General features: G+C 42.6%; 1 protein-coding gene across 4 annotated transcripts in view; it reads left to right on the forward strand.

The window, feature by feature from the left end:
• Positions 1-25,781, forward strand: part of vps13d (vacuolar protein sorting 13 homolog D) — a 143,620-nt gene that overhangs the window by 74,267 nt on the left and 43,572 nt on the right. For all 4 annotated transcript variants that reach the window (XM_027279634.1, XM_027279626.1, XM_027279623.1 and 1 more), the window contains exons 33-37: positions 17,265-17,420; positions 18,227-18,410; positions 23,417-23,491; positions 23,602-23,802; positions 24,651-24,740. In XM_027279634.1, the coding sequence (XP_027135435.1) occupies positions 17,265-17,420; positions 18,227-18,410; positions 23,417-23,491; positions 23,602-23,802; positions 24,651-24,740 (706 nt within the window). The remainder of the gene's footprint in view (positions 1-17,264; positions 17,421-18,226; positions 18,411-23,416; positions 23,492-23,601; positions 23,803-24,650; positions 24,741-25,781) is intronic.

A 25,781-nucleotide genomic window follows, 5' to 3' on the forward strand; every position in this document is an offset into this window, starting at 1 on the left:
ATCCTTTCACAGCGGTCAGAGCAGGATGGTAAGATGCACCCTTGTGCTTTCCTGTCACGGCGACTATCCAAGGCGGAGCGGAACTACGACGTTGGTAACCGGGAGTTGCTGGCGGTCAAGCTAGCTTTGGAGGAGTGGAGACACTGGCTCGAGGGGGCGGACCATCCATTCATTGTCTGGACAGATCACAAAAACCTAGAGTACATCAAGACAGCTAAAAGACTCAATTCTCGCCAGGCCAGGTGGGCGCTATTTTTTAACCGATTCTCCTTTTCTCTCTCATACAGGCCAGGGTCCCGAAACGTCAAGCCAGACGCACTATCTCGTCTCTTCGACCCTGAGCCTGTTGCCAAGGATCCAGAAACGATCCTCCCACTTTCATGTGTGGTTGGAGCGCTGACCTGGCAAATAGAAAATGAGGTTAAGCAGGCTAATGGTGAGGCTCCGTCACCTAGTGGGTGTCCAGAGAATCGTTTGTTTGTCCCGGTTGATATGCGCCCACAGGTGATCCACTGGGCCCACACCTCGCTGCTTTCCTGCCATCCGGGAGTCAGAAGAACGATGTTCGCCATCTCCCGGAGGTTCTGGTGGCCCTCCATGGAGCCGGAGGTCCAGGAGTACGTAGAGGCATGTTCGGTCTGCGCCCGGAACAAGACGTCCTCCGGGTCACGCATGGGTCTCCTGCAGCCACTTCCCATCCCCTCCAGACCGTGGTCCGACATCTCGATGGACTTCGTCGCGGGGCTCCCGGTCTCTCAAGGCAACACCACTGTCCTCACAGTGGTGGACAGGTTCTCCAAGATGGCTAGATTCATTGCTTTGCCTAAACTGCCCTCCGCCAAAGAAACGGCGGAGATCATGATGATCAATGTTTTCAGAGTTCACGGATTTCCCAAAGACATTGTGTCAGACCGGGGCCCCCAGTTCATCTCCAGGTTCTGGAGGGAGTTCTGTCGACTCATCGGAGCCAAGACCAGCCTGACCTCGGGTTATCACCCGGAGGCCAACGGCCAGACCGAACGCCTCAATCAACAACTGGAAACCGGCCTCCGGTGTCTGGTCTCTCAGAATCCCTCGACATGGAGCAAACACCTGGTCTGGGTCGAGTATGCCCACAACCTACTGCCCACCTCGGCCACAGGTATTTCACCGTTCAAATGTGTATTTGGTTACCAGCCTCCTGTATTCGCAGACAACGAGCGGGAGGTGTCTGTGCCCTCCGCCCATGCCATGGTTCGCCGCTGCCACCGCATCTGGGCAGCCGCCAAGCAGGTTTTAATTCGCCAAGGGGACCGGGTCAAGAAGACTGCAGACCGCAAGAGGCGACCCGCCCCGGCTTACCAGCCAGGACAGAGAGTGTGGCTTTCCGCCAAGGATCTCCACCTTAAAGTGCCTTCCAAGAAGCTGGCACCGCGGTTCGTGGGTCCGTTTCCGATCACCAAGCTCATCGGCCCTGCAGCAGTTCGCCTTCGCCTGCCCCGATCCCTCCGTGTTCACCCGACCTTCCACGTAAGCCGGATCAAGCCCGCCAAGGAGAGTCCGATGGTCCCAGCCGCCGCCCCTCCGCCGCCCCCAGAAGTGATAGACGGCGGTCCGGTATACAAGGTCAAGCGGTTACTGGCAGTTCGCAACCGGGGCCGAGGTAAACAGTATCTGGTGGACTGGGTAGGATATGGTCCTGAGGAGAGGCAGTGGGTCCCGTCTCGTCATATCCTTGACTCTACCCTCATCACAGACTTCCACAGGGACCACCCTGACCAGCCTGGGCCGTCAGGAGTCGGCCCTAGAGGGGGGGGTACTGTCACACCGCGGTGAGGTCAAGCTGGGTTTTTGTTATGTCTTGTCATTTCCTGTTTTATTTTGAAAGTTAACTCTCCTCTCGTTTCAGGTCACTTGCCCTTCCTCGTGTGTCACCGGTCTGATTGTCTTCCCCGCCCTGATTGTTTCCACCTGTTCCCCATTACCTTGTGTATATATTGTCTGCGTCTCCCTTTGTCCCGTGCCAAAGTGTTTCGTCCTTCATAGCGTACACCAAAGCCTTTTTCCATAGCCCATAGTCACAGCGTCATAGCTCTAGTGTTCTTTTGTTTTCTCCTCGTATGAGTGATTTTCTGTTGTACTTCTTAGTCTAGCCTTTTTGTTTCTTTGTATCTAGCCTTGTGTGATTTCAGCCTCGTTTAGAGCGCCTTTAGTTAATGTTTCATAGCCTTTTTGTTTTTCCTCGTCGAGAGTGTTTTTGTTTTTGTTATCTTTAATTAGAGTAGTTCAGTGTTTTTTCCTCCTTGGAGTGATTTTTTGTTTCCTTTAGTTTAGGCCCTTTTCATAGCCTCACTCAGTCGAGGATTTGTTTTCGTCCTGAATAAAACAGCTGTCTGCCTAACTCTGCATCTGAGTCCTCATTTGAGTCCCGGCCTGACAGAACCAAACCAGAGAATGAAGTCCCCCGCTGCTACTATTCTTCATGGAGCTGAAAGGAAGTCACCACACCGACAAACTGCATCCGAGCATCAGCCTCCATCCCAGAGGCGATTCCCCTGTGCATATTGTACATCAACAGCCCACTATCTGACCAACTGTGAAACTTTGAAGGCCTTAAGCCCAGACCGAGTGACAAAGTGGTTGAAGGAGCAGAACAGGTGCTGGAGATGTGGGAGGACCCACAAAGCTGCAGACTGCACCCTGCGGAAACCTTGCCCCAAGTGTAATGGCCAGCATCTTGGTGTATTACACGAAGTAAATAAAACTCAGATGTCTTCTAGAGTATTGTACATAAACCCACAAGGTATGTCACCTAAAGTTCTCCTTAAAGTGGTTAAAGTAAGACTCTCGAACAAAGACAAGACATTTGACACTTATGCCATCTTGGATGATGGATCTGAACGAACAATGTTGTTACCTAGTGCAGCTAAATACCTCGGATTGGAGGCAGAGCCTGAGCAACTTAAGCTTCGCACAGTGAGGCAACAAACTGAGAAACTTGAAGGCAGAGCTGTAAACCTTAAGTTATCTGCTGCTTCATGCCCTGAAAAGAAATACTCCATAGAGCGGGCTTTCACCACAGACCCAATAATGTTTGTTGAGCAGAGCTATCCAATAGACAAACTGAAGCAGCGCTATTCCCATTTGCATGGTCTCCCACTGAAATCATTCCTTAACGTTAACACATCCTTATTGGATCAGATAACCCTTTCCTCATCACACCAGTGGAAAGAGTCCACTATGGCCCAAAGGGATCCCCTGCAGCGGTGAGGACAAGGCTTGGATGGGCTCTCCAGGGACCTGCATGGTTTGGTGAGTCATCTGCTTCCACTCAATGCTTATTTATGTCACAAGCCAACCAGTATGCTGAGCTTAGACAAAATGTGGAAAAACTGTGGCAAGTTGATACTCTTCCCTTTTGAAGTGAAAAATTGATCACTAGATCAAAGCCATTGAGCTTCTGAATGCAAAGACCACACGAGTAAATGTAAATAACATCGACCGCTATGCTACCCCCCTGTTGAAGAGGAAAAATGCACCTGCACTGTATGCCCCAGTTGAAGCAGTCATACCCCTTCTTGGCAGAACTGAACGTAAACTCGAGAAAGACCCAAAACTGGCTAAAGATATAACGTCAGAGCTAAGGAAACCTCTATTTTGCAGTCTCACACAAACCACTAAGTCATTTAACCTACCTGACCCGAAACACTACAACACCTGGACAGATCTAGTGGATGCCACATCTCTAATGATGCAAGCTGCAACCTTTGATTCCGCATTACCAGCCTCATTAAGAGGCAAAGCCGAAATTGCCCTCATCTCTAATGCACAAGCTGAGAGCTTTCCACAGGACTTTCAGACTTTGAAACATGGAAAGAAGATCCCCTCAAGTAGTCGCCTGTTGTCTCTATCCCCTGAGTTTGACAAGACACTTGAGGTCATAAGAGTGGGCGGCAGACTGAGACGAAGTGAAGACCTTGAACTTGATACCTTACACCCCATTGTTCTTGATCCTAAACACCCATTAACACTGCTCTTGATACAGGATTATGATGAACGTCTTCACCATCCAGGACCTGACAGAGTGTTCGCTGAGATCCGGCGGACATACTGGATTCTGCGGGGTAGACAAGCCATCAAAAAGCATCAGTGGGCATGTAATGAATGCAGAAAATGGCGTGGTAAACCTGCCTGTCCTAAGATGGCTGACCTTCCTCCTTCCAGACTGAGACTGTGGAAACCCCCTTTCTGGTCCACCGGAGTGGACTGTTTTGGCCCCCTGCATGTCAAAGTGGGGCGCTGGGTGGAGAAAAGATGGGGAATATTATTCAAATGCATGACCACCAGATGCACCCACATAGAAATCTTGTCCAGTCTTGACACTGACAGTTTCCTTATGTCCCTCAGGTGTTTTGTTGCTCGTAGAGGACGTCCCTATGAGCTCCTCTCTGACTGTGGAACCAACTTCAGAGGAGGGGCTGCAGAACTGAGGGATGCATTCACTGCCATGAACCCAAACCTGAAACAACAGCTAAGTCAGTATCAAATACAATTTAACTTCAATCCACCGAATGCCCCTCATTTTGGAGGACTGTGGGAGAGAGAAATAAGGTCTGTTAAAGCTGCTCTCAGAGTGACAGTAGGAAGCCAGACTGTCTCAGAGGAAGTCCTCCACACAGTATTAATTGAGATAGAAGGCATATTGAATTCAAAACCACTTGGCTATGCATCATCTGATCTTGCAGATCCTGATCCAATCACTCCAAATATCCTGCTCATGGGGCGGCGAGACGCGTCTCTCCCCCAAGCTGTGTATGCTGACACCAGTCTGCTGGGGAGGAGAAGATGGAGACACAGCCAGGTAATGGCCGACAGGTAGTGGTCTTGCTTCATCAAGAGCTACCTGCCAAACCTACAGGTGCGTGGTAAATGGCAGAAAGACGCTAAGGAGCTGACCGAAGGCGCTGTGGTACTATTGATGGACCCTCAGCTACCAAGAGGTATGTGGCCAGTAGGGAAAGTGGCACACACATTTCCTGGTCATGATGGAAGAACCAGAACTGTGGAAGTCACATATGGGGGGAAGACTTACATCAGACCTGTGACCAATGTTGCACACTTGAGCACAAAGGATCACTCTCAGGCGTGCATGAGTTTTAGATTCTTTACTTTTGTCTGTCAACACAGAAACACAAGCACATCAGCACGACAACATCGCGACATGCAGGCTGACTGGGGGTCCATTCATTAATTGGCGCTCTCTTGCACTACTACTAAAAGGACCCTTAAGCTGCCTCATAGTGCCTGTGCCTAAGCTATACGTTGGATACACCTTTTAACCTACCGCAAATATTAGCTGGTCTTCTGCATAAATATCACATTGCAAATAAATAAAAATAATGACAACAAAATGAGAACCTAGCACACACTGAATACAAACTGAGAATGGGGGGTGTCCATGACTATCGCCAATATTACTATGAGTCCCACACCAAGCTTATAGTTCTCCCACCAGTTGAATCAGACTCTGACAACTTGTGATTTATTAATCAAATTCAAAAGTACCATTTGAAGGGGTGGCTGTTGAAAATCACAAGACTCCACCCTGCCAAGAAGACCACACCTTCCTAAGGTTTTATAAGTCCGCCCCCAAACCTCATGCTCTCTCTCTTTTTTCCCTCCACTGCAGAACAAAGGGACACACCGGCTGCACCTTTCGTCCATCCTATTGTGGATGCATTAAGTTATATGAAACTATCCACCTCCTTATGTTCATCTGTTTTTGTTTATTGAAAATAAATTACATTGAACGGCTCACTGGATCCTGGGTGTTTGAATGTGCACACCACATTGGATGTTCCTGAACCAACAGCAGAGCATTTATAGATAGTTTTTTCAAGGGGCATTCGGTGGATTGAAGTTAAATTGTATTTGATACTGACTTAGCTGTTGTTTCAGGTTTGGGTTCATGGCAGTAAATGCATCCCTAAGTTCTGCAGCCCCTCCTCTGAAGTTGGTTCCGCAGTCAGAGAGGAGCTCATAGGGACATCCTCTACAAGCCACAAAACGCCTGAGGGACATAAGGAAACTGTCAGTGTCAAGACTGGTCAAGATTTCTATGTGGGTGCATCTGGTGGTCATGCATTTGAATAATATTCCCCATCTTTTCTCCACCTGGCACCCCACTTTGACATGCAGGGGGCCAAGACAGTCCACTGCGGTGGACCAGAAAGGGGGTTTCCACAGTCTCAGTCTGGAAGGAGGAAGGTCAGCCATCTTAGGACAGGCAGGTTTACCACGCCATTTTCTGCATTCATTACATGCCCACTGATGCTTTTTGATGGCTTGTCTACCCCGCAGAATCCAGTATGTCCGCCGGATCTCAGCAAACACTCTGTCAGGTCCTGGATGGTGAAGACGTTCATCATAATCCTGTATCAAGAGCAGTGTTAATGGGTGTTTAGGATCAAGAACAATGGGGTGTAAGGTATCAAGTTCAAGGTCTTCACTTCGTCTCAGTCTGCCGCCCACTCTTATGACCTCAAGTGTCTTGTCAAACTCAGGGGATAGAGAATCCAATGCGGAATCAAAGGTTGCAGCTTGCATCATTAGAAATGTGGCATCGATTAGATCTGTCCAGGTGTTGTAGTGTTTCGGGTCAGGTAGGTTAAATGACTTAGTGGTTTGTGTGAGACTGCAAAATAGAGGTTTCCTTAGCTCTGACGTTATATCTTCAGCAGGGGTAGGACAAGCTGGCCACTCACTTGGGGGAAGGTGAAGGAATACAGGGCCGGTATGCCATCTGTGTTTATTATTCAAGGTTTTGAGTGGCTTACCTCTAGTTATATTGTCTGCTGGATTCTGTTTTGTATCTACATACCTCCATTCGTCTGCTGAGGTTAGGTCAGGTATCTCTGCAATCCTGTTGGCAACAAAGGGCTTGTACCTGCAGGATTCAGAATGCAGCCATGTTAATACAATGGTGGAATCAGACCACAGCCAAGTTTTATTGATGGACACTGTCAGTTCGGTTTTGATAAGTTTACTCAGCTGAGCTGCTGTTAAGGCTGCAGACAGTTCCAAGCGGGGTATAGTCAGTTGCTTTAGTGGAGCTACATGTGATCTGGACATGACGAATGAGATGTTAGTCTCCCCCCTCTGATTTGTTGTTTTCATGTATGCCACTGACCCATAAACCCTCTCAGATGCATCACAGAAGATATGCAGCTCTCTATCTGTTCCACTAGGGTGAGGTGTGAGGGCTGCCTTCATACCACCTGGGGAAGGAGACGTGCGCTAGTGTTGGGAGTTCACTCTCCCACTCTTCCCAGGCCTTTTGGAGGTCTCCTGTAGGTATTGGCTGGTCCCATTGTTTTTTGCTGGCCCATAGCTGTTGGAGTAAGACTTTGGCCCTGGTGGTGAATGGGATGAGGTATCCAAGGGGGTCATACTGTGAAGCCAATACTTTATAAACGTTTCTCAGGGTTAGGGTCTTATAGTGCAGAGGTTCTTAACCTTTCTGACCCTGAGGCCCATTTTTTTTCAGTACAGAGTGGCCCAGGGCCCATTAAATATAATTTTAATATATATTATTTATTATTATTAATTATATTATATTATTTAATATGTATATACACTGTATAGGTTTATAATTATCTCACTCTTGGTTTGATTTGTATTCAATTCAATAAACCAAATCCACTTACAGTTTACCAAGCAAAAACCTTGTCAAATAAAATGACATCACAAAATATGATCATCACAAAGACTTTTATTGAACATGTCAATGTTAACGTCAAGGTTAAACATGTCATGAATCAAAGCCTGATGTGTGTGCACATCAGGCTTTGATTCATGGCACAAATCAATAATTTCAGGCTTATTAATGAAAAAAGACCAATAATTAGATTTTACTTAAATAAAAAAGGACTCAGAGAAAAATAATAATATAATACATATAAATCAATCAATAAAAAGGTGGTGATAAAATAAATACATTCAAAAAGTTTTTTAAATAAAATAAACTGTAAATAAAATTGAAATAAAGTAAAATGAAACTATATTATGCATGGTAGAACCAGAAGAAATTTATATCTGTAGCATATGAACAATAACAATAAAACAACAATTATACAACTTCTTTTTATCTTCACCTCTTAATGAGACACTTGGGCCTGCCTCTGATTCATGGCACAAATCATAAATTCAGGCTTAATAATAAAAAAAGACCAATAATTAGATTTTACTTAAATAAAAAAGGAGCACTCAGAATAAAAATAATATAAACACATATAAAATCAATCAAAAAAGGTGGTGATAAAATAAATACATTCAAAACAATGTTTTTTAAATAAAATAAATAAAGTAAAAAAATTGAAATAAAGTGCAAATGAAACTATATTGTGCATGGTAGAACCAGAAGAATATTTATATCTGAACATATGAACAATAAAACAATATAACAATTATACAATTTTTTTTCTTCAACCTTTTATCTTTACCTCCTTTACCTCACCTTTATCTTCACCTCTTAATGAAAACTGGGCCTGCCTCTGAGACCCAATCAGATCCAGTCTGGGTGGAATGGGGGAAAGGCTCACTCTCAGAGTAGCCTCCAGCGTTGCTCTGAGTCCTGTTTCAGGCTTTGGTCTAGTTGTGGCCAGGATGGAAGATCCTGACTCACACAGGTACGTGGTGGTGAATGGGAGAAGGAGTTTCACAGCCCTCAGTGCAAGAAATGGGTACTCCTTTGAGACAGCAACCCGAAGGAGCCCAGGTCCAGTTTGCCCCACTGCAACTTTAAAGTGCTGTCAGTGGAAACTTCCAGAAGCTGGGATTCCAGATGTGAGGGCAAAGCAACATCATTTGCAGTGGGATCCACAGAAAATGGGTCCAAAATCCACATGTGTCCCTCTCTGGGATCTCAGGAAAATAGTCATCAAATTTCTCTGCCAGTTGTGAGAGGTGCTGAGAGACTGAGTCACTAATATTCACCTGAGGGGAGTTTTCCAAAAGGTCAGACAAAAGTAGAAAACATGTCCATTCTCTTTTCCTGGGCCTCTTGGTCCACAAAGCAAGTTTCTCTTGAAAGCTTGAACTTTGTTTGCAACAACAAACATGTTCTGGCTCTTCCTTGAAGTGAGATGTTCAGCTGGTTCAGTAGTGTAAAAATGTCACAGAGGTAGGCAAGTTGTGCTGTGAACTTGTGTTGGCATAGTAATGTGTAAGAGGAGATTTTTTCTCAGTGAGAAACGAGAAGACTTCATTCCTCAGTTCAAACAAACGCTTGAGGACCAGTCCTCTTGAGAGCCACCTCACTCACTGTGATAGAGCAGCTGGATGTGATCTGCTTCTATGTCCTCAAAAGCTTAGTAAAACATCTGGAGTTCACAGCATTGTTTTTAATAAAGTTGATGGTTTTCACACTTACATCCATCACCCCGTGGAACTCTGGTGACATATTTTTTGCTGCAAGGCATTCACGGTGGAGAAAACAGTGTGTCCATTTAGCTTCTGATGCACGATCGAGTATCTGTCGGATGACACCGTGATGCTTGCCAGTCATTGACGCGCACCGCACTGCACACCCCGACACAGTTCTGCCAGTCCAGGCCATTCTCACTGAAGTAGTTATCAATGCAGCGGAAACATTCTGAGCCGTAGTCGTGTTGGTAGCTCTCCACAAAACAGTATGTCTTCATGCAAACTACTGTCCCAGCGATAGCGAACAAAAACCAACAGCAGCGCAGCATTCGTGACATCAGTGGACTGGCAAGTTGCAAAGAGAAAAAGGGCTACTTTTTATTTCAATGAGTTGTTGCTGTATGTCTGAGGCCATGTCCGCGATACGGTGACTCACAGTGTCGTGTGACTCACAGTGGGATGGTCAGCAGCTTCTTTGCAGCGGCCTCTCCGATCATCTCACGGCACATATCAACAGCAGCAGGCAGAACCAACTCCTCCGCTATGGTGAATGGTTTCTTACTTTGTGCCACACGTCTGGCTACGAGGTAGCTAGCTTATAGTGCACTTTTAGAGTTGTGTGGAAATGTATAATAATGTTTGAATTAAAATAGATGTGTGTTAAATGTATCTGTGTAAGTATAAGGTCACCAGAGTATATTGCTTTTGAGTGTGTGTGTAACTAGTATAAGTGTTTTGCAGGAGTTGCAGGTTCAAGGCCTACACACAGAGAGAGAGAGACGAGGGACTGCACTTGAGTTGTTTAGAACTGAGGAGCAGAAATAGAACATCTTACATAGACAGGTTGTGTCAAAAGTTTATGATGTCCTACTAGAGAGAGTACTCTGACGTGGCAGCTGCAAACTGTCTCAGGAAGAGTACTATCTGGGGCAAAACCTTCAATAACAGTGTTTGTTTAAGAGAAATGACCATGAAAGGAATGGAAGATGTATAGTGAACACCCTATGACATATGCCTTGTATCTGTTTTGTGTGTGTGTTAATAAAACTAGCCAGAAGCTGTGGACCCCAGAAGCAGGGCGAGAAGGTGGACAGACCGCGGGGTCTGTTAAGATTCAGAGCTGTGTTCTCCCTTTGCAAAGGCGAAACTGGAATCTGTCTTTGTCTCCTTCATTTCAGACATCTCTCTGTTTGTATTTCAGGTCTGCAGCAATTCGGGGTGGTTTTGCAACACCACAACAATTTGGGGGCTCGTCCGGGATCAACTGTGAAGTTGAATCAGACCTGAACGTGAAAGCAATTAGGCTTCATTGGACTTAAGGACCAGGTACGAACGGACAAAGGACACGGGCCATGGCAACATAAAGGTAAGCAGAAACTTGATCTGCATTGACCACCACTAAATTGAAACGTGTCCTAGGTCTCAGTAGTAACTTGTCTGTAAAAGTGAGAGATGGAGAATTAAGAACACAAAGACATAAAACAGTAATGTATTGAACGAGTGAAATGAGAAAAATTATGTGTTAAAGCAAGCCAAAGTCTGTGAGTGATGATAGCAAGACCAGTATTAGGAGCCTGTGAGCATCTGTCACAAGACCAGAGCTTTGAGTACACAGGCTGTGAGTCCTCTGGATAGCAAGACCAGTAATTAGCCAAAAAAACTGTGAGCATCTATTGACAAGACCAGCGTCTTCGAGTGTGGTAACTCCCGCAATATTCTGACGAGGTATTGTTTGTGACTGGGTTTGAGGCCCGGGGAAGTGAGGACCCCCGAATTCTGAATTTAACCCGTGAGCTACTTGCAGCAAGACCGGAATGTTGTTATTGTGTATGTGTTGATTTTGTATTTGTTTGAACACATTTAGATAGATTTTAGGAAAACATTGTAATCACATACAAAGTATGAATGTTGGAGTCTCTGAACACTGAAACATAACTGCACTAGTTAGGCGGTTGTGGACGTAAGTGAACACTGCTCCAAATCACTGATATATGAGGTTTGGTGTCATGATTCAAGGCTAGTCGTGAATCAATGGACTGAGCGCGTGGGACACAGCGTGCCATAGGCTCGGTCGGCCAGACCTAGAACACACAGATAACACACTCCCCAGAAGCTAAAGATCTAACCGTGAGTTGTTCATAAAAACAATAAAGAAAAAAAGAGGAACAACAAGACCGGAGAAATAGAAGTCCCTTGAACACAAAGCACGTCCTTGAAAACATAAAAAGATAGAGTTTAATTGTACATATTAAGTCTGCATGTACATGCACACACATAGACACACACACATAGACACACACTTGGGTAATGATGAATGTGAATGTGTATGACTGCTAGAGGAAAGTGGTTGAAGCAGCAGCACTGCCGGAAACCAGTCTCTGGTGTAAACGGAAGGCAGTGACTTGTTGAAGTAAGCCACCGAAATCTAGATTGAGGATTTATTTGCACTGTGTGTAGTACGAACAGAAAATAGCAGTTTGTATATCCAGACGTCGTATTTTAATAATTTTGGCAGTATTACGGACGTACAATTGACAATATGGACGGAGGTTTGACAGAGAAACAGACGATGGGGGGTGGGGACTCAGCAGCTCGTACAAGACTGTGACTGAACAGCTGTTAGAGATGCACGTGTAGTGCGGAGCATGCACGGTAGTAAAGACCACGATGAGATCATGAAACAGATGAGAGAGGATGTGAGTAAGGTTGTATGTGTATGTTGGATGTGAGAAGGGAGAGACAGAAAGTGATAAGAGACGGTTAGGTAAGTTGTTCTGGGCAGAAGCCAAAGTAGCAGGAAAGGAACAGGAGAGAGCAGGAGAGGAAGAGAAAAAAGGGGGGTGGTTTAAAAGGAGAGAAAGTAGGGGTAGAGATTGAGGTAACAGGGAGGTGGCAGGATCCTGAGAGAGGGAGAGATGAACCCTCTAGCTATAACCCGTTTGATTATAACTCCCACAGTAAACTATGATGACATCCTGCGCCCCTCACACGCTATGACCACTAGATCTAAATCACAAGCTAATCAGAAACTTATGATGCCACTCATTCAGTCCAGCAACTGAGACAAATATCGCCCTTTTGGGATAGGTGATGTACAAGCCCTGGTTGTTAAATTACCTCCCATAAGTGAAGGAGGCACCCCGTGGTGCCTCACAGGAGCAGATGTCAGGGAAATTGAGATAGACGCACAAACACACTCACTAGGTGATGACACACCATTCACACGTGTTAGCACAGCCATAGGCAAAGCCATGAGAGCTAAGTATCCTCTCCCCAATGCCGCAGCCATGCCCAAGATAAAATGGGATCCTAAGCAAAATCCCAGAGAGTTTCTAGTAAGGCAAAGACACATGGATTAAACGCCCAACAGGTAGGGACTCCAGGCCTCTATCCGGTACCCCACTGGGCGCCACAGCCCCCACCTTTGCAGCCACCACACAGAGACGGGCGGTATCCGAGGGGGAGGGGCGCATGGAGAGGGACGAGGAAGGGGTGGAAACGAAATGAGGTGGGCGGCGTCACCTGGAGATCGTTGTCACTACTGTGGAGCTCAAGGCCACTGGCAATGTGAATGCCCCCATAGAAACAGCAGAGTGGATCCAGCTAACCCCTACCCGGCCGTAAGGGGGAGGGGACAGAATGGCCCGCCTCTACCATACACCCCTGGCACTGCCCTATGCCCAACTGGAGGAGGAGGCGCCACCCAGTGCCAGTCACAGAATGGGACCGCTGGGGGGTGTGGAGCCAATATCAACAATGACACACCCACAGAGAGGCCAAGACAGCATTAACCTGGCAGATCCAATGCTGTCAATGAAGGCAGGAGGACAGACTGTGAGGACACTCGTATGTGCACCCCCCACAGTGCCACTAAACTTGTTAGGAAGAGACCTCCTGTAAAAACTGGGAGCCTCTATCCTCTGTAGTCCGGATGGATTAAAGGTGACTCTACATGATGGCACCATGTTCCACTGTATAGGACAGGCCACCAGTGGGCAGTATCTTTTAAAACCCATTGAAGAAACGTATGCTGACATATATTGGGAATGATCACCCCAGAGACGGTTCAACACCTGGTGTGATTCTGCCTACCAACAGTGGAAGCCCTGGATTGCAACCCTTGAACCATACATATCGCCACCCGATCCTCCCCCGTAACTCTGTTTTATGATAGGCTGCAGACAATTGGTATCAGGACAAATTTCAGGATCAATTAGAAGGGAAAGACTGGGTTTTTAACATCCAAAACATTTATGTGGCGCCTGAGGGGGTAGCAGCGGGGGTTAATCTGAGTCCAGAACAATTAGAGTGGTACATGATGTCTGACGAGGCTGCACCACACGTCTCACTGGCTCTGCACCCACAACATCAGGTCAAGAGTTAGAGGAGGAGAAAGCGAGCCCTGAGACCAGCATTTATCACTCTCGAATAAGCATTAGCTTACGCAGCAGCGTAGCCACGCCAAACAAAACCATCGTCTTAAAAAACCCAACGCGAGACCCAGAGGTCGTAGCCAACTACAGACCAGATATCAACCTTCCCTTCCTCAAGATACTTGAGAAAGCTGGTACCTAATCAGGCTGTGGTGATTTCCTCCATAACAATAGTCCTATTTGAGGATTTTCAGTCAGGAATTGAAGAGTGCAATCATGGGAGCACAGAGAACCAGCATTAGCTCAATTTACAAATGACCGCTCGCTAATGGCATCGAGACAAAGACTCATCTCTGTACGTTGTACTGTTTAGATATTAGTGCTGCATTTGACGACCATTGACCATCAAATTTCCTAGTTGACACAGAGCTGGAACTCAATGGGCATCAAAGGAACCGCCCTAACTGGGTTTAAAATCGTATTCTTAGATCGATCTCAGTTTGGTTCACGTCAATGAGATGAGTCCCTCCATGCATACCAAAGTTTGTCATGGAGTCGCCCACAAGGTTTCTGTACTTGGAACACTTCTTTAGTTTATAGATGCTTCCTTAGGGAACATTATTAGGAATCACTCTAAATCAATCTTCCATTGTTAATGCTGACGACGCCATTATATTTATCGATCAAGCCCTGATGCAACAATCAGTTAACTAAACTCAAGCATGCCTTAAGGATATAAAAGTCTGGATGACCTACAAGTTTTTTGTAAATTAATCAGACAAAACTGAAGTGCTTGTAATTGGAACCCAAACACACCCACGAAACTCTCTTTCTAGAGACTTAGTTTCTTAGATGGGGATCCCCCTGGCCTCCGCCCACTGTAAAGAATCTTGGAGTTGTCTTTGAATCAGTCGTTTGTCCTCTTAACGTCCACATAAAACAAATTTACGAGGACCTTCATTCTTCACGTATTACTACATCAGCTAAAATCAACGCCATTTCGTCTACGTTCGAAGAGTGGGCTCAGAAAAACTAGGTCCACCATTTGTTACTTCAAGCGGGACATTGGTAACTCTTTTGTTATCAGGCTGTCGCTTCAAATAAGTCCTTACTTAGGACTTTGCAGTTAATTCAGAATTTCTTGCTGCACGTGTTCTGACGGGAAACCAAGGATCAGAGAGTCACATCACATCTCGCCATTTTTGGCTTCCGTTGCATGGGCTACCTATGTAAGATATCAAGAAAGAATTAAACTTCGTTCTCCTTACTTACAAATCTCTTCATGGTCCAGGCACCATGCAATATCGAAAAAGAGCTCATACATACCTTACTACCACAACCCTCTAGAACACTGCGACTCCAGGACGCTGGGTTGCGCTTTTGGTTCCTATAGTCCCAAAAGTAGATTGGGAGCCAGAGGCTTTCAGCTACAGCCCCCCTCTTCTGTGGAACAAACGACCATTCTTGGTTTGGGAGCAACACGGTCTCAACACCTTAAGAAAGACGTTAAGAGCTTTCGCGTTTGTGATAAGCCCCACCACCCCCCCCCACACCCTTACCGAAAACCCTACTCTGTTCACAGTTTCACATCTCTCCTCTCTTCCTTCTTTCTTTCTTTCTTGCTTTCTTTTCTGTCTTTCTTTCTTTCTTTCTTTTCTTCTTCTTCTCTTTCTTCTTTCTTTCTGCTTTTCTCTCCTCTATCTCTCTTTCGTCCCTCTGTCCCTCCCTCCTCTCGCTCTCTCTCTCCAGCATGTGGGACAATGTGTCATTAATGCATGTTACTAACCAAACTTCCCCGGAGTTTCTGTGCTCTGTCATCCAGCAGGTTCTCGTGGATCGTGGCTGCTGCTGTGATCCTGCACGACGTCCACTACACATATTATTACTGTCATTATTACTACCATATCTGCTACTGTGATCATTTTATCATTCATTGTAATTCATTGTCATTTTATCAGTCATTGTAATTGTACAATATGTCTCTGTTGATTTGTTCTGTACACGTGACATCTATTGCACGTCTGTCCGTCCTGGGAGAGGGATCCCTCCTCTGTGGCTCTTCCTGAGGTTTCTTCCACATTTTTTCCCTGTTAAAAGGGTTTTTTGTGGGCAAGTTTTTCCTCACTCGAACCGAGGGTCTGAGGACAGAGGGTGTCACTCCCTGTACAGATTGTAAAGCCCTCTGAGGCAAATGTATTTTATGACTTTGGGCTATACAAATAAAATTGATTTGATTTGTACTAACGACTACTACTTGTACTTGTAACTAGCCTAACAGTAACTTACAACTCCTCCTTATCCTCCTTCTGCACGACGTCCACTACACATATTACTACTGTCATTATTGCTATCATATCTCCATTACAGTTTATACTGTATTTTCCGGACTATAAGCCGCTACTTTTTTCCCAAGCTTTGAACCATGCGGCTTATACAAAGATGCAGCTGCCACGGGGCGCTCTGACAGGAAGTGCAAAAACGAGACAGGGAAAGTCAGTGCAAAGAAGAACACGCTAGTTTTTATTTGCAACACAACACGCACAACAAATTATTAACAGTGAATTATTTTCACACCCTCACCCCCTCATCATGGAAAGCACACAAAGAAGTTTGTATGATGCAGTTTTTAAGTTGAAGGCAGTCGATCTGGCTATCCAGGAAGGAAATAGAGCTGCTGCACGTAACCTTGGCATTAATGAATCCATGGTGAGCACTTTTCCTGCCGTGTTACAGGCACTGTTCGGAAACAATCAGTTCAGGTATATAAATAAACATTTACGGTACAAAATCTTTCTGTGTATCCGGTAAATATCTAATTTCTTAACCTAGATATCAGCGGCTTATAGTGCGGTGTGGCTTATATATGTAAAAAAAAATTTATTTATTTAAAAAAAAAAAAAAGCTTAGTGGGTTCAGCTTATATTTAGATGCGCTCTATAGTCTGGAAAATACGGTAGTTAATGATTTGCTGCTGTGTCTCTCTATCACAGGTTCCACTGCTACTTTTATCATTCTTTGTAATTCATTGTCATTTTATCATTCTTTGTAATTCATTGTCATTTTATCATTCATTGTAATTGTACAATATGTTTGTGTTGATTTGTTTTGTACACATGACATCTATTGCACATCTGTTGGTCCTGGGAGAGGGATCCCTCCTCTGTGGCTCTTCCTGAGGTTTCTTCCACCTTTTTTCCATGTTAAAGGTTTTTTGTGGGCAAGTTTTTCTTCACTCGAACCGAGGGTCTAAGGACAGAGGGTGTCACTCCCTGTACATATTGTAAAGCCCTCTGAGGCAAATGTACTTTGTGACTTTGGGCTATACAAATAAATCAAATCAAATCAGATTTTGAGTATACAATGAATATTTGGTTTTAGAATATTTAGTATGATTGGTACATATTGAAGAAGTGTGCAATTGCTACAAACTACTTACCCAATATCTAGAATTTTATTATCTTTGATTGAGTGGTATTTTGTACCCCCAAGGTGTTCTCGTGTCGGTTGGGCAGTGAGCAGGAGACCGCGTTGTCCATCATTGACCCAGTCAATGTTCAGGTGGAGCTGTGTGGCAGCCCCACATACCAAAGCAGCTCAGGTCTACTGGATGCCTTCAATGTTGAGGACATCCCACCGCTACTGGAGGTCAGGAGTTAACACTCAACCAAAATTAAATATATAGTAAATGGACTGTACCTATATAGCACCTTTCTAGTCTTCCAACTCAACAAGTGCTTTTACACGACATATCTCATTCATATTCACACACATTCATACACTGATGGCATTGGCTCATCTGGCATCAGTTTTAGGAGCTAACCATCCACACACTAATGGCGAGGCCTTCAGGAGCTTAGGGGTTCATTATCTCGCCCAAGGACACTTCGACATGCAGATTGGAGTAGCTCGGGATTGAACTGCCGATCATCTGATTAGTGGACAACCCACTCTACCTGCTGAGCCACACAGCCGCCCCTGTGTACATGTAACTGAGGTGGCATGATGGTGCAGTTGTTAGCACCGTTGCATCACAGCAATACAATAAAAACACACCACATTTGTCACATTTGAAACCTGTTATAAAGAATAGTCAAATATGTATAGGTGTAGGTATCTGGCATATATTCTGACTTTTAGTCTCTAGTATGGTTCTAACCTGGTTTTCCTATAATACCAATAGTGTCTTTCATTACCCTTGTTACTTAGTGTCTTTCTATACATGTAGGCCTCTGGTTTGTAGCACAGACTTGCACTTAAAAATATGTAGTTTCCAAGACTAAGCTGAGATACCCAGACAATGTCACTCAAGTAATTTTCTTGTAAAAGAAAAAAACAGTGAAGCAATTATACTGTTATCTGTTTTCAGGTGACTACTACTCAACCTTGCCAATGACTTTGACATATAAACTGGGTGGATTGACCCTTTAATTGTGCATGTGATTTTCTGGCAGATTCAGTTTCCTGCTCTGGACATCCGTCTGTCCTACAACGACATTCAGCTCTTCTTGGCCATCGCCAAGTCCATCCCTGCCAGTAGTCCACTGCCCTCTGACTCTGACAACACCACTGCACACAGTACTGAGCACACTGCTAAACCCAAAGACAGCTTCAGGCAGAAGACTGAGGCCCTTATAGGTATGTAACAACCATGTAACAATCTATAGTAATTTCAGTCTTCTATGATCTAACTCTATGGTCTAACTGCTCTTCAGTTATCAACAACTGCCTCAGTTTGGAATCTTGTTTTTGCTAGGGGTTGTACATTGACAGTTAGGCGAAAAAAAAAAAGATTGTATCTGGCAGTTGTGGTGGCATGGCAGACTTCTGTTGCCTGGTAGATCTGCATTCAACTGAGTCGATTCTTCTAGTTACTAGTGTAGTTTTACTTAAAGCAGAATTATGCGGAAATTGGCATTTGTTGTAATTTGTTACAGAGTGTAATCCCACTGGCTTCTGATGGCGCAAACTTAAGGATGGTTGTGTAAATGGTTAGCTCTTTACCAGTTAGCTAAACTCCCTAAATTCAACAAGCTATTAAAATGACCAACCTAAACAAGTTGGAAGGTGGAAGAGGAAAAGATAAGGGCCATTTTAGGTCACAAAGAAGAGGTAAAAAAGGAGATTTCAATTGAGAAGATGACCCCATGGAAAACACAAACAGAAGAAGGAGGTGAGGAGGCAGTAGCTACCAAATTCATGTGGGAGAACGAAAAAGGGCCCCATCACAGAGACCAGGCAAAATTTCAACAAAGCATCTGGGAGAAACTGCAGGGATTCCAAAGGCACACCTGTTTGCAATTGAGAGACCCTGGCTGCTTTAGTTCCTCCCCGACACACCTCTTTTTTAAGTGTGCCTGCAAGGCACACTATTTATTATTTTCCATAATTATTATTTTTACGTATCCCAGGAATTTCAGCACGCTATTCCTCCCTCACTTTTGGTTGCACATACATCAAAAAGGTATCAAAATGACCCGCTCGGCCGGGAATGATGTGCTATGACTTTTAAAAACTTTTTTAAACGGTTTTGCCAAAAATCGCAACAAAACACGCCAAAATTTACAATGGGTTTGTAATGGCATCTACTCCCATGTAAATTGGAGAGGTGAAACTTCCCAAAGGAGCAAAGGGCACCTGTTCATTTTCAGTCTCTCGACGGCATATGCATTGTTTAACTTCAGTTAGAATTTACCCTATAATTTTTGATCTCAGAGACAGAATAAACAAATTCACTTTAATTAAATACCAGTAAATTTCAGGTTGTCACATTCAATGTAAATTAGCTTTCTATCCCCATTAAAAGGAGAAAGATCATAACTAAGGCAAAAGGAGAAATCATAAATTGTATTTTCACAAGAAAGTAGTGTTGGGAAGTCTTTTTACTAATTCAGATCACTTACTCTCGGACGGTAAATTGAACTAATCTTTTTTTTTGAGTCATTTCATTAATTTTGTTCATTTTAACTAGTGCAGCGCTTTAATCCTCATGTGGCCGTTGTAAACATAACAAATAAGCAAAAGGCCCGTAGTTGAGTCGTGAACTAATCATTTCTCTTTTTGATGATTGAGCTGATGCAGCTGCCATGTGAAAACAAACAAATTACTCACTGAGACTACTCATTACTAGTCATATAAAAGATTAGTTGAAACTGAACGATATGTTCACGACCAACCCACCACTACAAGAAAGACATGTAACACCGTCTGAACATGAAAAGCTTAAAAAAAAAAGTCATTCAGAAATACATTCTATTTCTCTTACAAAAAAGCAAACGTGGGGTTGCAATTTTGAGTTTAAGGACAAGGAGGGGAGATAAAGAAAAATAACTTATTCAGATATCTGGGTAAAGAAAATATTACATAACTTAGGTTTGATAAGTATATGGCGAGATTTCCATAAACAATATAAAGAGTACACTATATTTTGCATGCCATAATATATATTCAAGAAGTGATTTATTTTTATTTTTATGATTTATTTTTATTTTTATGTATAAACATACAATAAAAGAATGTAAGATAGGCAAGGGACCTTTCAGATCATTCCAGTTTGTACTTGAAGTTACATGGACTCTCAAGCAATTAAAAAACAAAATTAATTATAGGCTCTGTGATCAATTAATCTAAATTAATCGCACATACTTTTTTTTCCAAACATATTCAAACAGATAGACATGACATGAAAGTTCAATATGTTTTACGTGAAAATGTTTTCACTGTTTATATTCAGTATAAGCATCTCAGGACAAACCTCTAACCTCAACCTGACAACAGAGTAGCAGTCTCTTTGACATCAGGACGTTTTGCCAACATCTTATGTGTCAAAATAAACTTAAGTTAGCTCGGAGGATGCTTTCTGTAAAAACTCTGCCTGTCCTCTAACACTGACTTGACCTGCAGTCCATTTACTGAGTGAACTGATGAAGTCATTAGACTTCATCAGTTTGCATCTGAACACCTGGTTGAGGTTGAGTGTAGCTTGGGGAGGCTGGCTGCTATAACGCTAGCATCAGGTGTTGCCTCCATCATGTTTACAAAATAGGTGTGGGTGGAGCGTTTTCCCCACTCAAAGGTGGCACCACCAGGTATTACACAGCCTGATTCTTCTTTTATTTAATGGTGGATACCCTAGTAAAAAATACATTATGATGATTAAACATAAATTTGTTAGTTAAATAATCCAGGATTCGAAACAATGATAAAAGAACTACAAATATAGTGGTGGCCATAATTATTAGAACGCTTGGCATAATTTGGTTTTCAGTTGTTTAGGTTGAATTGGTCATTAAAATACCCATAAAACAAATGAAATATCTACAATGTCATCATTATGCTCTATAAACCATAGAATAGAGCCATCATAAGGAGATTTAGGTCATTTTCCTTAAAAAACAAACAAAAAAAAAAAACAAGCTAGGCCTAAGCGAAGCATCTCAAAACTCTCAGTCTTAAGGACCGAAGTCAGACCTCACGCGAACTGCGTGACGAGATCAATGCCACAACGACCTATTGCAACAGTGCGACAGTGTCTTGATGAACTGTGTCGAAAACTGGGTGTAGAAGGACTTGTTGGCAGAATAGCAGCAAAGAAACCATTACTGAAGGGGAAACAGAGTGAAACAGCTGAAAAAGAACACAAGAAATGGACAAAGGAAGATTGGTATAAAGTCTTGTGGACTGATTTTGCAATATTATTTATATCATGGTTACTAGTTTTGCAATATCATTTATATCATGGTTACTACTTTTTAAATATCATTTATATCATGGTTACTACTTTTGCCATTTACTTGTATTATTTATTACATGGTCACTTACATTGCAATATTTTCGTACCATGGTCACTTTACCTTACAATTCTTTTATATCATGCCACTTATCTCAAGTACTTGTTTTGCACATTGTCTGCTGTTTGCCAGTTGTTTGTTTTTGTTTATTGTGTAGGTTATAGACACTTCTGTCTGTTCGTGGTGTTGTTGCCATTTTTTTCTACTTTAACTTCTGTGGTGTGTACTACACTTTTCTTTCTGCTGCTGTGATAAGTACATTTCCCCACTGTGGGATGAATAAAGTATAATCTAATCTAATGATTCCAAGTTTGAACAGTTTGGGAGCAAGCGAAGAGTGTATGTTCGACTGAGGAAGGGGGAGAGATATAAAAATGAGTCAACTGTTAAACAAAGAGGGGGTAGTATTATTGTGTGGGGCCATTTCTGCCTGGTGAGACACTGAATAGCATCTGGGAGTTATCTTATTAGGCCTGTATTTATTTTCCAAGAGGACAATGACCATAAACATTCTCTAAATATTGCCGGTGACAGAAGGAGTCTGCTAAAACATTGAAAATAATGGACTGGCTCCCTCAAAGTCCAGAACTCAACCCCACAGAGCTTGAGTTGCAGAAGGCATAGGTTAACATTAGTGTTGAAGTTCTCAGGAAATATATTGACACAATGCCAGAGAGATGTGCTGCTTTAATTGCTACAGAAGGTGGACATACTAAATATTAAAGTTCAAAGTGGATAAAAATCAGTAGAACTCACTCAGGGTAACCATCTGCATATTTCATGAACATTTATGAAATGAAATCATGTTTTGGAGGCAAAAAAGGTCAATATTTTCAGATCTGCCAGGTGTTCTAATAATTTTGGCCACCACTTTATATTTGGAGAATAATAATAATGGACAGGTGTACCCAGTACCATTATGGGATTCTGCAAAAGATGTTCTCAGAGGCAAAATTATATCAACTACTGCCTTCATAAAGAAAGCAAAAGCCTAAAGACTAACTGACTTACACAGTAGAAAGAAAGAAAGAAAGAAAGAAAGAAAGAAAGAAAGAAAGAAAGAAAGAAAGAAAGAAAGAAAGAAAGAAAGAAAGAAAGAGAAATGCATCAGACCAATGAGACCAATCAAACAGGAAATACACAAAATTCATAGTGAAAATACTATTCATGAAATAAGACATCCCAATTCTAACAAAATAAATTGGATGGCATTCAAAAAGGCATTTGAGACTTATTACAAGTCCCTATACACTCAGGGACTACATAATGATGAACTTGCAAAAGAAATATCTATTGGAAGTTAATAAAGCAATCTCTAGTCTGGAAGCAGACAAATCACCGGGTACCGATGAGTTCCCAGGCATATAATAGAACAAATAAACCACTCCTGATGAGTCTAGACACTGAAAAAGCGAAGAAGAGTCTGACAACTGAAATTGTACTAAACAGAATTGTGAATGTGAGTGAGAGTGTATCATTCTGTGACAAGTTTGTGTGAGTGACCTCATTTTTTTTGTTATGAAACAAAAAGTATAAAAAAAGTGTAGTATGGACAGCTGTACATGTGTATTTGCTATGATTACATTACACATATTGACAGCTTTGCTAATAATCATCAAGCAAGTATTTGAACAGCAAGAAGCCCAACTTGGTATCACCCAGCTTTTATTTCACCAAGCTCTAGCAATAACAAAGTCAGTGGCAGCTTCTTGCTCGGTTACTTTTCATTTTTTTTAATGAATCGTCAATATGAAATTGGTTATCTCATGGTAGAAAAGGCTACTATTTGGCTGCAGCACTGCTTATTACTGTTGTCATGCCATGTTGTCATGAGGTTGTGTTTTGTCTTCACAGAGGGCCAGCTGACCCATTTACAAGACCTTGGCTTCAGGAAAGAGGACTGCAAAAGAGCCCTGACCCACTGTAAAGGTGGGTAAGACCTTTAACACTGTTATCCATACCAGGTAGCAGAGTCAGTGTCAAGCCATTACTATTACTTGATGACAACATATTTAAAGACAGAATGATGTGTCCATCAGGCCAGCTGGACCAGGCTGCTACATGGCTGCTGGAGAATGCTGAGAACATGGCAGACCATTCCAGAGCCAGGGCTGACTCTGGATCCAGTAGCCATTCAGCTCCTCTGTCTGGGGTGGAGTTGAAGGCTGAGAGTGTCTGCATCTGTTTCATTGATGACTGTCTGGACTGTGACATACCTCTGGCTGAACTCACTTTCTCTAGTACGTCTCATTCACATAAGATACAACTGCATTATCAAACATATGATAAAGACTGGGCTGTTAGGCAGATTGACAAAAGATAATCTTAAGCAAAGAATCAAAATGAAATTACTTATTGGATGTCAGTAGAGTAAATACTTCAGTATTACTTATTAATGACTGAAAAATAATGTTTTTAAGAACTTACTAACTCTTAAGTCACCGCACCACAAACAGCGCTCAACAATCTGTAAAAAGGGCCTACAGAGATTATACTTTCTGCGCAGACTAAAATCTTTTAATGTTGATAAGACCTTAATGGTTTTGTTCTATAGATCTTTTATTGAGTCAGTTTTAACTTTTTGCTTGATCTCATTTTATGGAAACCTGTCGGTTAAAAACAAAAATTGTCTGCTCAAAATTGCGAAAGACGCCAATAAGATAATTGGCATGCAGCAGCTCTCTCTCTCTCAGAGATCTTTGACAGACGAGTCTTACAGAAGGCTCAGTCTATCCTGTCTAGCCCTGATCACCCGTTGTTGCAGGAATTCATTTCTCTGCTGTCTGGGCGGAGATATATGCTACCTAGGGCACGAACAAATAGGTATAAATTTTCCTTTGTTCCACGTGCAATCAATGCAATCAATTTCTACAATCCTTACATGCACTGTTCTTGTGGCATCTTTTATCTTTTATACACTTTTTACTCTCTGACACCTATATTCTTACTTCATTTATGATTGTTTAAATCAAGTTGGTTGTACTGTACTCTGCGACATTGTTCTATGTCACTGTATCTCACAAATAAGTAAATGACACATCGAGGACATTGAGGATCATTTCAGCCTGATTGTGATCTGTTATTGCAGGGCTTTATGTGCTGCAGCGCATTGGTTCCACTCAGGAAGGAAACACCAGCTTCACTCTGTCTGGGGACTACTACAACAGAGAGTTGTCAGGTAATAAGATTTTCTTGCAGCTTGAAAAACTTGATTGTAATATTTTCTTCTTTAGAAAAAACATGTTTTGACCATTCAGCCATTTAGAGAATTCAGCTTCTGTTATTCAGAGTTATGCTGAATTTATGCATTTCTGGACAATATGAGAAAATAATGTGTGTGTATGTATATATATATATATATATATCTATATAATAATATCTATAGATATATGAGGCTGTCAATCGAATTTAAAAAAAATTACTAATTAATCGCAAAAATTTCTGTATTTCGCGATTAATCTATCAATAAATGTATCAATAAATAAATGCATTTTTCTGAGACTGAAGCTTATAATGAATTTTATTTATGTAAAATGATCAAATTAATGTAGAATAAACACAGAGAAAGTATATTTAAATTCATTCATTTTATTGGCTTAAGGTGCACATATACACAGTGCAAATAGAAAAAAGCCAGAATGAGGAAATATACTGACGAGTGCCACACTCCTGTAGTGTAACTGGTGTTTTGCTTTGAGGTGATATGTAAAGTTGTGTTACTTCTGTGGAATTTAAATTCGGCTTTGCAAACTGTGCAAATTGCCTTGTTTTTTGCCAACGAGCGTCGGGCAACTTTTTAAAATGAAATGTTCCCCTAAAAGTCTGTCCTTATCCTCTTTCTGCCATAGACCTCCTTTAGTTAGGAAGATCATAGACATATATGCACAGACTCTCCTTTAGTTAGGATAGATCATAGACATATATTCACAGACTCTCCTTTAGTTAGGATAGATCATAGATATATATACATAGACTCTCCTTTAGTTAAGATAGATTATAGACATATACATAGACTCTGCTTTAGTTAGGATAGATCATAGACATATAACATAGACTCTCCTTTAGTTAGGATAATCATAGACATATATACATAGACTCTCCTTTAGTTAGGATAGATCATAGACATATACATAGACTCTCCTTTAGTTAGGAGAGATCATAGACAATATCATAGACTCTCCTTTAGTTAGGATAGATCATAGACATATACATAGACTTC

Source organism: Larimichthys crocea, chromosome I (assembly GCF_000972845.2).
Source record: "Larimichthys crocea isolate SSNF chromosome I, L_crocea_2.0, whole genome shotgun sequence".
In the NCBI taxonomy this organism is placed as follows: Eukaryota; Metazoa; Chordata; class Actinopteri; family Sciaenidae; genus Larimichthys; species Larimichthys crocea.